We start from the raw sequence: 18458 nt of genomic DNA, 5'->3' as shown, positions 1-18458 counted from the left end.
CATAAGATGCTCCAAGATTCCTGGGAGAAAGGCTAGATATTGGGGAGGGCAAAGAAGGCTCCTTAGAGACCGCTGCCAGCCCCCACCCTAGAGGGAAAACTCACATTTACCGCACATCCACAGTCACACTTCACAATCAGACAACATTACCACTTACAAGGTTTCATCTTACTCTGCTGGAATGTAGGCTGGTTCAATCCTGATGTACTCAGTTTTCTTGGCACAAATGGGTCATTATTCACTGCAGGGAGGCCAAGGGCCCCAGTTCCTATGCCCAGACTACCTGTTGTAAGACCACCTACTGAGAAAAATAAAATTATCATTTCAGTTATGTTTACAAATGCTGGCAGACATTATAATTTGTTTGCTGTTCCCACCCTGAATAGTGTCAACATGGTACTTTCATTCAGCCCACTGAAATTAATTCACAGAACTAATATCATGTCCACTGGTTTCAATGGGTTTACACTGAGTATACTAAGTTGGATACAATTTGAAGTGCTTGCCCCAGCCAGAATTATAGGAAAAGCAGCCACATTCCTCCCATGAGTACCAGCCCCTTTACACAAAAGTACCTGGAAGCTGTGAAGAGAGTCCGCCAATCCCACTGAAAGGTGTATTCTGGTTTTGTGTGGAAAGTGGTGGAAATGCTTTTGCTGGTGACTGTGGAGTACTAAAAGCAGAACTCAAGTTTGGAGGAAAACCTGGCATACTCTGTGTGTGTGGAACTGCTGAACCACCTAGGCTGAGAGATGCCATCCCAGCAGCAAGTGGATCAATCTGAGGATAAAATCAATATTCAAAAAGAGACAACGGGTTATTTTCTATATCAATCAAACTTCATTCAGATCAGCCTTGCCAAAATCAGTTAAGACCACACATCAATTCCTTACACTTTGGGTCTACTCTTACAGACCCGTCAGGCATCCTCCACCTTCAAAACGCATGCAATGCAAGGTATTTCTGTATAACCTTTTAAAACTAAACATCATCTTGTGGTTTTGGGGATTGGGCTGCACAGTAATAGTTTGTCTGGAGCCCAAGCAACCACTTAGCTTTAACAGCTAACTTTTACAAAAAGCTCTGAGAAACTTATAAAAGAAAGCTTAGAATCCTTACAATGCTACTGTCACTGTTTGCTTGTTAGTATCACACAATTTCTTTTTATTAATGAAAAGCTGCTCAATTAATCTTTAGTCTGCAGAATGGTGCCAAATTAAATCTTCAGAAAGTAAATCATGAAAGGCTATTATATCTACCACTGAATATAGTTACTAGAACCAGGTCTTCCTCCCTATTAAACCTGGAAGAAGCAGTGACAGTGTGTGGTGGTGAACAACTAATATGTGCCTTGTTTTTAAAAGAGCAGCTCAGCTGAGAACTGAGAAGCCCCAGTTATAACAAGTCCTTACAATCTAGCACCATTGCTTGACCCAAGAAGCCATGAAAAAGACATGTCAGGTTCAAAGATGGTGCTTAAACTGCACGGTTTCAATTAATATGTTTGAATTACATTTGATTATGAATAAAAAAATAAGTTTAGAGACATATAAAAAGGGACCTCCTCCCATTATTATGCTACTTTGGTTTCTTTCAGCATCCACATACCTGTACAGGAGAGATGGCATCTAGGCTACTAGCACTTGGTGGACGTCCTTTGGGCATAACTCCAGGTGGTGGCTGCCTGGCTTTGTTCATGACATTGCTGCAGTTGGCTACCATAGTTAGAATAGTTTCTGACAGTTCTTGAGACACACTTCTAATGAGAGAAGAAATTATTTTTACTTGCCAATAAAACCCCCCTTTTATCTAGGTGCTAAGAGAGCTATCTTTAGAACTAGGATAGCACTAGCACTGCCTGGAACACAATGTCCCAACTAGACCAGAGGAAAGAGCTCCCCAACCTCCCAAGACCAGAAAAACTATCACCTGGCTTGTTTCAACTGATCAGCCAATATATATATTGACCCCTTGTTTAACTGAAGGGCAAACTTGCCAACCAACTAACAAGGTATTACAAACTCCAGAGACAAGTGAAAAATAGCCCTGCGGGGTTATCTCCAACTCTTCTACATATGCTTTTAAGTACAACCTAAACATACAAAATCCTACTCATTACACAGCACTGCACCTTGGCAAAGGCAAAACCCTCTGTCCAAAGGCTGCATTTGCCAAAGCCCTGATTTCATACTTCCTAATAATGGCCCCAAGGCAACTAGTAAACTAGGATTTATTTAGTACTTTTCCAAAATGCTCAAAGCACTTCCCAAACAGACACATTACAAACTTTACACCAACCTTGCCAGATAGGCCAGTGCTACAGAGGATCTCGAGGATGAGAAGGTGGCTGAGAAATGGCAGCTCACAAAGGCCACCTAGTGAGCTCATAGCCAAGTTCCCAGTTTGTAAATTCACCTTCTTAACCACCATTTATGAGACTGTCAGCCTATCCCAAAAGATGTGATCTGCTTACCCAGCACAAGCCTGCAGGCAAGCCAGCATAGTTGCCAGTGTCTCTGGAGGAAGCTGAGCACTTTTGGGCTGGTCTTTCTCTGGGGCAAGGCCACCTAAGATAGAGGGGCACCTTCTCTTTAGGAAAGTCATACAGGCTTGGATGAAAGGCTCCTAGGGAAGGAAAAGTGCAAATTTCAGTGGGATACACATACTTAACAATAGTTCAACAATGTTAACAAAATTATGATATAGAAAATACTGGGTATTAGCTCAACATTATCACTCAAGAGTGCATGCTGAAAGCAATTTTTATAAACTGCAGGGAAACATTTTTTTAAAAAGTGACTGTTACCACCAAAAAAATGCAAAAATAATTAAGAAAATCCTGCTTTACCCCATGCTCCCGAATTTTATCTGTGAGCCATTTGTCTAGTTTGAGGTATTCCCGTCGAGAGGCAAGTGCAGCAAGGTCAATAACAAAGGCAAATGGAGTACCATTTAGCAGCATTGACAACGCCTAAAGAAAGAGAGTTAGAAAACTGCTAGTCAAAGTATCAGGCTACGCTTCCCTCAGAATTAGCCTACACACATACACCCTCCCCCACCATATCTATATATGATTCAGTTCCCAACATTTTTTTCTGTCACACAGAACATGACAGAGACGGCAGCCAGCAAAGCAGCTTCCAGGGTGGGAATTCCTCCTCCTGGGAGAAGAATACACTGGACACATTGCTTTTCCTTTCAACCTAAGAATTTGAAGTGGGGGAGGGGGGGAGATGTGGAAGACTACAGGCAAGGCAAAGCCACTTAGGGTGGAAGGCTTCACAGCAAAGTGACATAAGTAATTCTTCTCTCCCTATTTTCTGATCTATAGGTGGCAGGCACCCTGTTGACAGTAATCCTCACCACCCTCATTTCCATTAAAGCTGGGTGGGCTGTGCGCATTATCCACAAGTGGGACTGCTCACTCTTCCCTCCTTCAGCAGTTACGGCTCTTTCTATGCTTGGGTGGAACAGACCTTGAAATTGCCTGTGCAAGACTGGAGGAATACCGGAGAACCAACCCCTACCTCACCACCTGGTTGCTTGGGAGAGCAGTTTTTATGGGTGGTTTGAGCTCCTATCACTGCTGGAAACCCAACATTATCTTGCCCATTAAATTTTAGAGGAATATACACTATACAGGACTTCTATTCATTTCAGTTGCAAGGGCTCTTGTACAAACTCCAAAGAAAAAGAGGTTGCATAGCCATGGAGCTTGAGGCAATACACTGATACCTTCTGGTGACAACACACCTTCCCTGAAATAAGCAAATAATGATGGGCCTTCAGTAGTGCTGAACCAAACTTAACCAAATTGCCACCCTGGGCTCCTTTGGGAGTTATAACATGAATGCTGACCCAGTAGTGTCTAGTAAAAGCTATAGAGTTATAATATTCAATGCCACCAAAATCTTGCACACTTTCTTGATGAAGAGGAAAGGCAAACATACAACGGCGGTGACACTTTGCAAGTTTTTAAGAGTCTCTGGAGTTGCTCTAATGCAAGATCATAAAAACAAAAAAGAAAACTACAGCTCAGGATCTTAGTAACTCTGCAGATGGAAAAAATTACTTTAGCAAGTCACAAATTTAGCAACACAGCTTCATATTAAGCAAAGAGATGAGTTTCTCTTCCTACACATAACCTCTTCCTGTCCTTAGAATAAACATGTCCTCTGATGTGATACTTATTTTCCTCCACTCCCAAACCCTGCATCTCACACAACCCCAACACTAAAGTCAAAGCACTTTCCACATAATTAAAATAGAATCAAACTCACCTTCAAGTCTTGGGCCACGTCTAGAATACGTGATAATTTTGCTTGGTCATACTGTTCCCCTCGCATGTACCATTCTGCCATAGCATGCATGATGAGCTGGCGAATTGAAGGAGACTGGCCCTAAGGAAACATCAGCTCAATTTCAGATTACTACATAAATTATCTAGCTCTTAAAGAGCAATTACACTGGCACATGGCAAGTCCCTTGCTGCTCTGTAACACTGAAATCACAGGTTCCAATTCAATGAAAACGAAAGTAGCAGGTGGAAGAGAGGGTTTCAGCTTATTTCTCCCACCACCTTCAGTTCTAGGTACCTTGCTCCTCCAACCCTTTGGCCTCCACAACCTGCCCCTACCATACAGCCAGCTTGGCCCTGTGTTTTGCTCCACCAGCAAATGTGATGGAGCCTGATTGCAATAACAAATCAAACCACCAACCCATTTTCCTCTTTACTGCCTTAACTTTCAGTAATAACAACAGAGATGTCAAAGATTGGCTCCACTTTTAACACATTTATGCTCCATCTCTCCATAAAGGCATTTACAGAGGCAAGCTACAGAAGAACAACAATTAAGTGGCTGATGCACAATAGCATAGCAATTTATTTCCATGGTCAGCTAGGCAAGGTATATGATTTCCTGAGGTTACAAAACTGCAGGAGGTCATATTATATATAAATGCAGGGTCTGTAACAATTTAACTTGGTGGGGGGGCAATAGCACATATGTGCTGTCTCTCCAAGAGACAGAATGCACATGCAACTGCTGCATGAAACAACTTTTAACTAGGGAAAGGGGAGGGACAGGGACAGGAGGTTGTTACTGCCAGTCTCTACCTCAGTGTGTTTATTTCAATCCAGCTGTGCTACAGGCCACCCAAACACTAATATAGGACTGACTGTTCCTGGGTCAGATTAAAATGAGGGACATATGGAAGTCATAAGTATATTCATACTGAGGTCAAGCTGTCTGGATAACTTCACAGTTGAAAGATAGTACAAGTACATAGCAAAATTCACCTCACACCCAAGACAACTCTCATGAAGCAAAGAACAATTAAATTTCTATCCCACCCTTCTTTCAAGAGCATAACACAGTGACAAGTTTAAACTCTGTTGTCAAAACAAAACCATTGTAATGCCCTTACCTGCCCATGCCATGCATAATGCAGGATGATGGCAGAGTTGGGATGGTTGCCAAGAAAAATGGGCATAAGTGTGGAGATGAGTTCATGCCGCAAAGTATGCCAGGAAGTGTTGATCTGTAGTAATGCCAATACCAACATATCTGGACAGTGCTTGATAGGGAAGCTGAAGAGCTGCTTAACTTGCTCATACTGGCCAACCTCTGCCAACCGCAACAGGGACTCAATCAAGTCCAGGCTCTTCCTAACAAATAAGGGGGGGAAATGCAATATTGTGAATCAGTTGACAGGATTCTGGCTTGATGTCTGTTACACCAAGCTAACATGGGTTTCAATTGAGGTAATTCTAAATTCTGTTACGCTCGACAATATTTGAAATAACCAAACTTGGGGAAATAGATATCAAAGTCAACTTCCATCAAGTAGCATGCAGAGTGGTCAGAACAGTCCAAAGGCCTGCCTAGAAATCAAGATCCAACCTTCACAAACCAGACCAGAGCAAAAATATAATCAGTGTTTAGTTCACAGCAGCCTAATACACATGGCTAATTTAACGTTGCTCTCATTACCTATGCAACTATTTACAGACTAGCAAATGCAGCCAGTGTCTGGGGGAGACCCCTCTGCTAAACTAATCCCTGGGCCATCCCTCCTTCACACATATCCTCTCAAGTGAGAAGCACTTGGTAACTCAAAACCTTTTTCCAAAAGGCTGTCAGAAAAGCAAGAAAGGGATATCAACCATGACTACTCTGGCTCATCATTTCAGAATGCTGAAGCAGCTGTATTCCCAAGAAAAATAATACTGTTTACCATGTGGCAATTTCTCGATTGTCATCCTCGGGAGGGGCTTTCAAAATATCCGTGGCAACAGTATGGCAGGGGTAGTCAGCAAAACAGAAGATCTCTGGATTAATGAGGGAATGCTGGATGAATGAGAGCTGCAACAAAATTACATCACTGTAAGAGTCATTTCATATCTACATTCATGTTACACTGTCTTGATGCACTTCCTCCTAAGCAATCACCACCCCTCCCTCTCACACTTATGCTATTATGATTGCTTTTCCAAATAACTTTCTGAAAGTTCTAACATTCAGTCTTCTATAGTCTGATCGCTACCTGTTACAGTAATTGCAGTGTATTAAAGGATGCATCACATCTTGATAGCAACTGTTGTCTTAGTGAGCCCCAAAGCCAAAATTCAACAAAAAACTGAAAGAACACTTAAAAAAAGTTCTATGGTAATTATGAGCTCCTGTTGCTCGGTCCCTGGCTCCTGCCAACCTAGCAGTTCGAAAGCACGAAGTACAAGTAAATAAATAACACTCTGGCGGGAAGGTAAACGGTGTTTCTGTGCACTGCTCTGGTACGCCAGAAGCGGCTTAGTCATGCTGGCTACATGACCCGGAAGCTGTACGCCGGGTCCCTTGGCCAGTAAAGCGAGATGAGCACCGCAACCCCAGAGTCGTCCGCGACTGGACCTAATGGTCAGGGGTCCCTCTACCTTTTTAACCAATGTTAAACCAGTGAGTGAGAGAGGAAGCATGAAAAAAATCTTCTCCTTGATTTTTACCTGTCCTTCTGCATGTTTCCAAGGTCTGTATATGAGATCAACTGGGAAGACGTCTAGCCCTAGCCCTCTCTGGACACCATACACCACAATCTGTAAGCCTTTGCTATCACGAATTTGAAATCCAGGGTGGTCAAGTTCATAGGTTACTTCCTTGAAGTTCAAATTTGGGTTCTGCAAAGAGTAAAACAAATAGAGGTGCAACTTATGGAGGCAAAAATAAAGAGCATGCTTTCACATTTCTCCTTATACAACTTAGAAACAATTCGTAAGATATGAAGCAGGCCATTAGCTCATCTAGCTCTAGCTCATATATTAACTGCTACTTTTGACAACAGCTCAACCACAGAGGGGAAATGGGGTTTTCCCGATTCCCTTTACCCATTTTTAAAGCAAAGTTGCCAATGATTGAATCTCAGACTTCCAACATGCAAAACATGAACTCTAACACATTCCCCATAGTAAGTCTGTGAACATAACTCTGCAGTTAATTTTTCCTTTAATATGGTTCATGTGAGTTGTCAAAATGATGAATAGTCATTATATATATTTAAGTCAGTCATTAAAAAAAATAGTAATCATGTAAAAATTAGTCCCACAAGCATTCAAGAGTCCTTGTGCGATTTTGCAGAATGAGGTGTTTATATTCCCCCCCCCCCCAGAAATGTCTATCAATTTTTCTAGTCCCTATGCACCACCACTCAGAGCAGTTTACAGCATTTTAAAAACAGGGAACTACATAGAAAATATATTTTAAAAACACGAAATACAACAGAGGATAAGTGTCCCTTAAATGAACTAAAACACTGCTAAATACTTGCTAAGGATTTGTCACCAGTAAAGAACAAATAAAGGTGTGCTTTAATGATACCATATCTCTAATCAGCACCACTTGCAAAGTCCTGATCAAAGCAGAATAAATCTTACATCATTTGCAATGTAAGCATGGAGCCAAACAAGGGGACACTGCACTAATGCTAACCATGCATAGGAATAGCTGCTCAGAATACACATGCTATGTCATCCTCAGTTGACCTTTGAGAAAATAGTGACTTGCCAGTTCATCAGGGACCTAGTTACAGTGATGACAATCTAGTACCAAATGAACCTCTTTCTGGTTATAATCATCTCTGGTTAAAATCATGTTTGCTTGTCTTCTCCAATAGCCATGCATAGAGTATACAGAGCTTGCCTGTTAATACAGTTGATCAGTTTTTCGAAGTTTAACCTACATGTTTTACAACCAAATGCAGCAGAACCACCAGTCAGCATTTCCAGCTATACACACAAAATATACACATGCTCAAAATATACACATGCTCAAACATAACCAAACATATGCAGTTTCTTTCACAGAAGTGACATCCTTACAGGAAATCTATCACACATGAAACAGCCCTTAAGTTTCTGGCATTCAGTTTTTCCTCAAAAGGGCAGATTGTGATCAACATACCAGTTCTTTAAGCACATCAATCAGAACCTCCACATTCCAGGTATGGGACTGTGTTCCATCATTTTTATCTCTTCCATCACTCCAAATTCCACTTCCAGGAGCAGAGATGGACTGTAAATTAAGCATGTAGGTTTAGAATTCCTGTGACGTCAGTTGTGTAGATGGATTTAGTAGATCAAGTGACAGAGTGGAGTTTGAATTTTAACGATTGCAACACATTTATTACTGCAGATCAGCAATACTTAAACTGTATTCTATAATGCACTGTCAGCTTGTCCCTTAACAATAAAATAGAGGGAAAGGCTTTATGAGCAAACAGTATGAAACAGAATTAAAAACAAAATCCCTTTTTTGTGAACATTGGACAAAAAGCAGGACCATGGAGTACTATTATGATTATCTCTCCCAAGGAACGGAGCAACCAGGCAGGGGCACATGTTAAGGGAGACTTAGATAATCTGACCCAAATTTTTCCACAATCCCTTAAACTTGGCTCAGTAGTATACCAGAAGCCAGTGCAGTCCTTTCAGCAACGGTGTTGTCAAAATTATTCTCCCTCCTGCAACCTTGTTACAGCATTCTGCACCAGCTGCAACTTCCAGACATGCCTTAAGAAAAGCCACAAGCAGGGCACACTGCAGCAATCCAATTGGGTGGTGTATGAACTATCATAGCCAATCTATCATGATCCAGGAACGACCACAGCTGTCATATCAAAAGAAGCTGGCAGAAGGCACTCCTATCCACTGAAGCCACTTGAGCCTTGAGTAACAATGGATTTAGTGCAGCCCCACCCTACTAACCTATTTCCTGCCCACCCAGATAACCTCCATCTTTCAAGCTCAGTTTTTTGGTCACCCTCTAGCCCATCACTGCACCCAGGCACCAGTTCACTTGCACAGCCACACTGAATTAAGATGGTACAGAGAAACAGAGTTGGATATTATGACACAGCACTTCCAAGTGCCCTTATAATTCCCCCCCCCCATCAACAGGTTACACAGAGCTGTTAAACAGCATTTGGCATAAAATGCTGAAGTGATGAAGTCTTTTAACCTTTCAGTCATGCTTGTTGCTCAGTATCATAGGAATTAAGCGGCTCCAAAATCTTCTGTGTAAACACCATTCAGTAGTTCTGTTTAAGTTATATTCAGTTACAACACCTCTCAACACAGAGGACGCTCACCTGCAAAGGAATGCCGTCTGCCAATCCTGAGTGTGTTCGAGCCATCATTCCCAAAACCCTGGCAACCTGGGCAGCAGTGACCTCTCCCACACCAAACTGCGTGATGATGTTGCGACATTCCTCCACACTAAAAAGGCAAGTCACAATGACCTCCACAAAACTTGGTATATAATTGTTTTCTATCAAGTATGTCTATTTTAAGGAGTATTACTGATACTCAAGTCAGTACATTAAGCTAGACTAGGGTGGAATCTATGTGCATATAAAAACCATTCTGAAAATACTTTTTAAAAAAGCATTTTTAAAAATACATTGAATTTTCCATAAGGCTCACCATCGCCGCCTAGTGTGGCATTGTATATTGCACTTAAAACACACTAAAAGTTTTACTTGCAGCTGTATAGCTGTCCTGCAACCTCCAACAGCCTTCTCAACTGACATAACTTGTCCTTTCATTTCAATGGGGCTATTCAAAGTATGACTTGTCAGGACATGAACTCCAAATTTCAGTGAATTTATCTACGTACCTTGTACAAAAGCCATAGCCAACTTCCTGCATGAAGTCTGCAAGAGAGCTCTCCATCATTGTTTTTGCTATCCCTCCAGAATCAGGCAGGATCCTGTCCATTAGAATGTCCCGTTTTTCAGGGTATAGGAGTGGTGCAAGCACCACAGGGCAACGTTCCTGGGGGAAATCTGAGATCCCAGAGTATTTTAGCATTTCAGAAGGACCAATGACCAACACAGAACCCCAATAATCAATTGTTTCATATTGTGAAAATCATGTTATGACCAAAGAAGTTTTGAATAAAAAGGTGTTTAAGATCACTGTCTTGGAATTCAGAGACACAGAAAGCAATTTATTTTATACCCCAACTTTTGACCTATTTACTGTCCTACTGTGACAGTACAGCTATTTAGATAATATGACCTTAGTTGCATACCATGGTGAGCCATACTTAATGCTTTACCAATGAACATGTCTCGCTTGGCCCCTCTGCTCCTTCCCACACACTCTGGGAGGAAGCAAACAATTATCCCAGGGCTTAATATTATGACCAAACCAGCAATTATGGTTCACTTTGCTCTCAACAAGTCAATTACTGCCCATTAAGGTGTGTGCACAGTAAACTATGGTTTACTATGTTGTGCAAACTGGGCCTCACAGTACTGCCTCCATTACATCCTCTGGATTGTCACGGCAACATTCTAAAGCACCTTGAAACTGCCACAAGTTTAAACAGGAAAGGGAAGGGGAAGGCTAAGATAGTAGGGCCAGAGAAGCCCAGGCCAAAATTTCAGAGGAGTGGAAAGCATCAATTTATATCCAAGCCCCATCCCATTTCTAAATGGAGTGCCAACAATAATACCCATCTAAAGTTGTGATAGCCAAACTTCTACCAGTTACAGTATCTGAAAGACATAATGTGCAGACAATCCTATAAGGATCTGCATTAAGATAATTGTTTCAGGATCCTCGTTTCTTTTCTGGATTACCACCAAATGTTTACCCCCCACAAAAATCTATTCCTTTTAGAAATGGGTTTCAAATAGATGTATCAAATACAATACTTGCCTCTACGTAATGTTTTGAGAAAAGCGTCAATCTGTTCCTGTCCAACCCCAAAGGCTCCCTTCTGTCCAAAAAGAAGATGGGATAGGAGGAGGTGCAAGACCTCTATTGCAATATCTTGGAAGCCACCTTCTTGATTTCCACTGACGTCTGCGTCAATGTATGAACGCAGAAGATCAGGAAGTTTCTGTTTAATAAACTGAGCAGCTTTTAAAGAGAGAGAGAGAGAGAGAGAGAGAGAGAGAGAGAGAAACCGAAAGCAGTTAACTAAATTGCTTTTTAAAAAAGTTTATGCATCTGCTCTTCTGGTTTATCAACAGCACTTGCCAACTGCTCTGATCGTCACACAATAAGTGTGACAGTATATAGACAGTTGCATACTAGAACAACCAGTCAGAATAACTCAGCACCACCCTGCCTTGGAATGCAACCTCACTTGATGCCACCTTGCATTTCCTTACACTGTTTGGTACAAGCACAAGAAAGGAGAAGTGGAAGCTGGTACTTCTCCAGGCATACATGCTTGGCTTTTTCACCAATTTCACTTTTTCCTGCTTAGGTTGCACCTAAAACCTGCCTGCCCTATCATGACTCTACTCAAATTCTAATGGTGATCCAGATACAGCTTCTATTACACCCTAAGAATTTTTACTTCCAAATATACTTTAAACAGGACTAACAAGTGGTTCTAGGAAACTCAGATTAATGGAAAAATTGTTGCCTGTAGTTACCTCATTTACTTAAGAAAGGAGGGAATATTTTGGATCAGTGACCCGCAGATCAACTACTTTCAGAGTCCAGATCAATAGAACTGACATAAGGAAGCAGATTTCATATTTCTTAATTACCACTTAAGATTTTTCGGGTGGGTGTGTTGTATTAGATTTATATTGTGAGCTCAGAGCAGCTTACATATGGTTCCCATGTTGTCTTCCCTTTCTGGAAGGGCTCAAGGAGAGCTGTATCTTATGTCTTCAGAACATTCTATTAGCCACAAAGATCAGGCAAGATTTTCAAGATCTGGGGTGTTTCCCCTCCCTCCAAACATCAGCGGAGGCAACTACAAGGATGATCCTTGAATGAGTTAACTGGACCTTGCACTGTGGTCCCTTCTGGCCTTGGATTCTACAACTTAAGCAACTAAATCCAGGAGAAGGATGAAAACTAAAGTCTCTTATAGACAACTCAGGAATCAGATTATACTAAAACTGAAGTAAAATCTGGTATGTGTGTCTATAATACTATACAAATTTATCTTACCAAAACCTCGTAGATCTGAGTTGAAGGAGTTTAGCAAAGCAAGGCCAAAAATAACCTACAAATAGAAGAAAGAACTGTATTATCACCTATCACATACATAGTCCAGCTGTTTGGCAACTAGACTAGCAAAGACAAACACCAGGGCTGAACTCTACTGTCCTCCCCACAACTTTCCTCATCCCACTGAGTTAAAAAAAAACCCCACTATGGATGCCCATGAGGTGGATTAGGATTTGGAGGGTGACGTTCTTGGCAGTGCTGCTACTCTAAAGCATGATAGACAGGAAATCATTGTGACTAATGCCACACCTTATTTAATATGGTTGGAACATTTCCAAGAGCACTACCAGCTGTTAACCTTCCTCAGATTCTGTCAGTATGTCAGTCCCTCCATAGGATTCCTATTGGGGCCAGTGCTTTTAATTTGTTTATAAATGATCTATATTTAGGTAGCCAAGTTCATAGCCAACATCAAATTATTTGGGGCATTAAAACAAAATGGTGCTCCACAAGGTCTTCTCCAAACTGGGTGACTGGACATTTTAAAAGGAAATGCAGTTCAGCATAAAACAAGTGAAAAGTGATAAACAAAAGCCTAAAAAAACCACTGATGAGATCCGAATTGAGAGAGTGACCAGGAAAAATATCTTGGGAGTTGTGACGGACAGTTTCATGAAAATACTGGTGTAGAGTGCAGCTGTTCTGAAAACAGCAGATTATGAAAGTGTTAATGTTTTATGCTTTTGTTTATATTCTGTTGTTACTGTTTCTGCTTGTTTTTGTTTGGTTTTTTATGAACAATAATTGTTGAAGTTACAAATTATAAAATTAATAATAAAAAAAATACAAAAAAATGAAAACAGATTTCATTGGTACAATTAGAAAGGAAATAAAAATTAAAACTGTCACTATCATAGTGCCTTTACACAAATCTATGCCTGTGTTCAGAGTAGCATGTAAAATTCTGTTCACCACACCTCAAAAAGCATATTGTAGAGCTACAAAAAGTGCAGAAAAGGGCAAGTAACATGATCAACTGAAGGAACTCCCCAGTGAGAAAGAGTTTCAATGACTGGGGCTAGTTGGGGGGTGAGGTGGTGGTAAGGACATGATAGAGGTCTATAAAATTAGGCATGCTGTTGAAAAAGTCACTGGACAAATATTCATTCCTCATTCATAATACCAGAACTCAGGGTCAGACAATGAAACTGAATGTTGGGATATTCAGGTTGGACAAAAGGAGGCATTTCTTCACAGAACACACATAAAAAGCATGCAACGATGGCCAACATTTTTAATGGTCAGACTAAAAGGGGATCAGACTACTTCATGGAAGATAAATCTATGGACTTAACCCACCTCTTGAACCTTGCTTAATTTGATAACTTTGCTCAGCTGAGTGAATAAATGGGGTGACGGCTTAAGACTCTGAAAGAAAAAAGTTATATATGAGATGCTTATGTTACAGTTTAACAGAATACTGTACCAAAACAAAGATTCTCTGTGTCATAAGTTCCTCTACAGAAAAAATAAAATCAACTTCTGCTCATTAGTGGTACTTCCCAACTTCTCTGAAGATAATATCATTTGTTGCCAAACTACCAGTATTCTCCAATTCCACCATACAATGTTCTGTAAATTGCTACAGAAGCCCCAACGAGGAGTGGGTGTTGCAGAGCAAAGAAATGTAAAATAAGTCAATTACCTGGATATTTTACGAGTACAGAATTTACATGATGTAAATCTTAAAAATGCCTTTGTTAATAATGAACATAGGTGTACATTTTGTAAAATTAGCTCACTGACACCTGAATAGGTTTTTAACATTCTTGTTAACAGCACTTTAAAACTGCATACAAACCTTTTGATAATGCAATGGATTTTCAATAGCATAGGACAGCGTCGAAATAAAATTTGGCTTTGTAATCAATGATGCACACTCCTGGATCAGAAACTGCGTCTGAAAAGAAAGGAGACAGCTATAGCAAAAGTTTTGGTTGATTTGGGGGAGGCACCTATGATCTAGTTACCAGATATTACCAGGATTTTGTTTCTGTAAACATAATATATAAGCATATTAAAGTACTTCAAACTGTCTTCTTACTATAGGATACATTTGACAAATATTTTGATATCATAAAGATGAGATGGCAGATTAAACTATTTTGGTTAGTCTTTCAAGAAGGTGAACGCAATTCACAATTCTTAGTCATTACAAACATCATCTGAATACTGTATCCATAGTAACAAAATAGAAGCTAATATTAAGAAATATTTTACAGAGACAAGCCAAACAAGTGACTTGACTTGTGACTAAACTTGTGACTAAAATTCAAGTTACTGAACTCAGTTACTACGTCATTCAAAGCTTGAGAAAAATGAAGTTCCATCACACAAGACCTTAGGAACAGCAGTATTCAAAAGTAGCTCAACTCTTCTATTTTAACATTTCCTGAAGTTCACAAATCTAAAATGTGTTGGGATTATTTACATTTACAAGCCACCTTAGAAATACTCAGGGGTACAGTTATTTCCATTTATGAATAGCTTCCTATGAAGCCTCCTGAAGCAATTAATAATACCAACAATTAACACATATATGAAACAGTTCAAATACAACACATACACAGACTTGGCATTCAGATATGACACTGCTATGCAACTTTTGTACTCATAAGTGGGCTAAGCCAATCTGAAAAAAGCACAGGTGTTCTCTGGAGTAGAGCCTCTTTTAAACTCTCCCAGAAAGATGTGCTTACCTGACTCCCTTCCAGATTTCTACAGAGTAACAAAAACAATGTTTTAGGAAGTTTTTGAACTAACTGCAGGGCAGAAAATCAAGCTATATTTTAAAACTTAGGAACACAGGAACCTGTCTTATACAGAGTCAAGTCACTGGTGCATCTAACTCATTTTTACAGACTGACTGGCAGGCACCTTTGTAGGGTTTCAGGCAGGAGTGCTTGGCATACCTGCCTGGAGATGCCTCTGGAGCATTTTATATGAAAAGCATGTGCTCTATCAATTAGCTATGGGACTTTTAAAAGTAGTGTTCTGTTGTAAATGTGCTGCCTGTTTGAAATGTATCCATACGTATGATGTTTTAGTAGTAGTTTCAGTGCTGCTTTTACTGTATGTATTTTCACAATGAATTTGTAAGTCGCTACAAGATGGAAGCATTGTAGAATTAAAAAATGTAAAAATTAAAAATCAAGAAACGAATTGGAAATTCCCTAAGGACAAAATTTACCTGATGGAAATCTTTACCGCTACTTTTACCATCGCCACTGAAATCCACATGCGAGAATAGACAGCGTAGTAAATGCCTGTCTGCCTCAGGGCCGTGCCGATTCACAATCTAGTTGCAAGAAAAACAAAAGAGCTGAAGTGAGGTACCATAGCATTTGCAACTACATAGAATCACAGAACTGTAGAATTGGAAGGGACCCTGAGGATCATCTAGTCCAACCCCCTGCAACACAGGAATATGCAGTTGTTCCTTATGGGGATTGGCCTTCAACCTTGGTGTTTATCAGCACCATGTTCTAACTGAGTGTTTCTACCACTTTCAGCTGCACTCTTAAGGAACAGGAGCCACACAGCTTTCTGGCAGGGTCCATGCTAGTAGCAAAAAGGAGAAAATAAGGGAAAGTCACACAGTGTCCAGGTCACATTAAACTACAGTTTAAACAAGTTTTGGTTTAACGTGACTGAACAGTGTGGTGGTAAACACTGCTTAAATGCTGCAGGGTCTGACTTCTGATGTCATCCGAACCTGGGCTCATAGTTGTTTTCCCAAAAAAACCTCAAGTGGCAAGCCAAAAATGAACTTTGTTTAATGCTCGTGGTTTGTCAGCTGCAACATGACAAGCCAGACTGAAGGGGGAAGCAAGTACAGCAGCAAGTGACCCTAGCAGTCTTTCAGAGGTTCAAATGGGCCAATGACCCAGAAAAACAGGGAGGGCTGAGAACCACTTTGTAAAAATGAAAAAGGATATAACTTAAATTACTCTTTAATAAACAGAAAATCTGCTTGCTTTTAAAGTAGAGCATGTTAGCACTAAGCAAAATAAAATAAAAAGCAACCTAAATATATTGCATAGTATGCATATAATTGAGGTAATTCCTGTTGAGTCCAGAATCGAAGATTTGTCATTTATCTGGGTTACTTATATTAAATATAAAAGCTATTTTAATACAAAGTAAGTTCTACAACCAAAAGCAGCATAAATATAACAAGAAGGCAACTGAATAGCAACCCCAAAATTAAAACAATTATTTTAAAAATTGAGAGGCCCAAACCACACCACTCTTTCAGAAGGCCTGAGTGAAACAAAAGATTTTACCTGGTGGCCAAAAGACCACATGAATGGGATAATACAAGCCTCTCAGAGATGGCTGTCTCATAACCAGGGTATCGCAACTGAAAGATTACCGCCCTCACTTATTTTGGTGGGGGCACCGGGAGCAGGGCCTCCAAAAGATCTTAAAGTTCAGGTAGGTACACAGCTTGCCATTTATAAACCAGCACTTTTAAATTAGCCCCGGAAACAGATGGAGAACCAGCGCAGTTAAACAAAGCACAGGCATAATATGATCAAACTGCACAGTCTTAGTTAAAACCTTTGATCTCCTGTTCTGAACCAACCACAGTTATTGGACCATTTTTATAGGCAGTCCCACATACAATGCAGTGCAATAGTCTAAAGGGGAAGTCAACAGAGGATGGGCAGTTGTGGCCATCAACACTCAGGCAAGGTCAAAGCTGGTGTATCCACCAAAGCTGAGAATAGGTAATTTGAGTCGTAAGATCATTTGAGCCTCCAGTGCTGGATCAATAAGCACCCCGAGTTGTACACCTGATCCTTTAGGGAGAGTAGAACACCATCTAGAACAGGCTGAATACTATTCACCTGGATAGATAAACCAAGCAAACAGGGCAGCCCAACTTTTCATACCAAGTGGGCCGCAATAGTAATTTGACACAGAGCCCATGGGCTCTGCCTTGTTGCACACATGGGAGCATGGCCAAAATTTGATGCTGCCCCCCACTCTGCCTTCGTAAAGCTGCCTAAGTGAGGCGCCAGGCTTTGGAAAGGAGGCATGAATCTCTATAAGGGTCCTACAGTTCTGCCACCTCCTTCCAAAGCCTTGTTAGCTCTTTCCCAGCTTTGGGAAGGAGGCGGGAGAACTCTTAAGACATAGTTACAGTCCTCAGTCTTCCTTCCCAAAGCCCAGCTCCTCACTTAACCAGCTTTGGGAAGGCAGTGTGAGGAATGGGGTGGGTCTGTGTCAAATGTTGCAGAGGCTGCCAAAAAAAGCCTCAAGGCCTTATGTCACGCAATGGACCACCCTGAACCAATCAATACCTCTAATCTTCTGTGACTATGGGCAAGAGGGCTTCCACTTGCACAACAGGGCTTTCCTTGCTCTCCTCCTCCTCCTACCCCCAAAATTGGCTGCAAGGGGAGGTCAGAAGAATCCCCAAAACAGTGCACAGGAAGAAGAGGGGGGATCATTCCATCTGGCAAGCTGCATTGCTTGTACTAATAGGGACATTCATCATAGTGTGATGTTCAATTCCACCCTGAACCTCTGTTTTTCAGAGTTCATCCAGTTCATTGCCATGCCCAAGCAGTGTGCACAGCCTCACTTGCATGTGATGAGCAATAAATATAAAGCTGAGTATCATCTTCAATCCGGTGACACCTTGAACCAAATCTTCAGATGCTCTTTCTCAATGGTTTCATCAAGATGTTAAACAGTGTGGGCAAATGAATAGAACTCTGCAGATCAAGCATCAAGCAGTACCTCTCAAACTTAAACCAGACAGCTGAACTGAAAGGACATCATTATTAATGGCACTGAACACTACTGAGAGGTCCAGGAGAATCAACAAGGTTCCATTTCCCATCTGCCAGCAAAGATCAGCCTACAGGATGACCAGGGTAATTTTTGGCTTCAAACCAGGTTAGAAGCCTAACAGAAA

General features: G+C 40.9%; 1 protein-coding gene across 18 annotated transcripts in view; it reads right to left on the bottom strand.

The window, feature by feature from the left end:
• Window positions 1-18458, bottom strand: part of CNOT1 (CCR4-NOT transcription complex subunit 1) — a 59273-nt gene that overhangs the window by 31188 nt on the left and 9627 nt on the right. For 5 of the 18 annotated variants that reach the window (XM_083514891.1, XM_083514888.1, XM_083514892.1 and 2 more), the window contains exons 3-19: window positions 15720-15827; window positions 14331-14429; window positions 13829-13897; window positions 12470-12524; window positions 11213-11416; window positions 10164-10332; window positions 9637-9763; window positions 8451-8561; window positions 7001-7171; window positions 6238-6365; window positions 5428-5668; window positions 4281-4400; window positions 2849-2971; window positions 2474-2625; window positions 1609-1759; window positions 576-780; window positions 158-301 (exon numbers count right to left, since the gene is read on the bottom strand). In XM_083514891.1, coding sequence (XP_083371017.1) covers window positions 158-301; window positions 576-780; window positions 1609-1759; window positions 2474-2625; window positions 2849-2971; window positions 4281-4400; window positions 5428-5668; window positions 6238-6365; window positions 7001-7171; window positions 8451-8561; window positions 9637-9763; window positions 10164-10332; window positions 11213-11416; window positions 12470-12524; window positions 13829-13897; window positions 14331-14429; window positions 15720-15827 — 2377 coding nt within the window. The remainder of the gene's footprint in view (window positions 1-157; window positions 302-575; window positions 781-1608; window positions 1760-2473; window positions 2626-2848; window positions 2972-4280; window positions 4401-5427; window positions 5669-6237; window positions 6366-7000; window positions 7172-8450; window positions 8562-9636; window positions 9764-10163; window positions 10333-11212; window positions 11417-12469; window positions 12525-13828; window positions 13898-14330; window positions 14430-15719; window positions 15828-18458) is intronic. The other 13 variants (XM_083514879.1, XM_083514890.1, XM_083514895.1 and 10 more) reach the window with 6 other exon arrangements.

Source organism: Podarcis liolepis (assembly GCF_965112155.1).
Source record: "Podarcis liolepis genome assembly, chromosome: 7".
NCBI lineage: Eukaryota > Metazoa > Chordata > Lepidosauria > Squamata > Lacertidae > Podarcis > Podarcis liolepis.
This window is presented reverse-complemented; position numbering and strand designations above follow the sequence as displayed.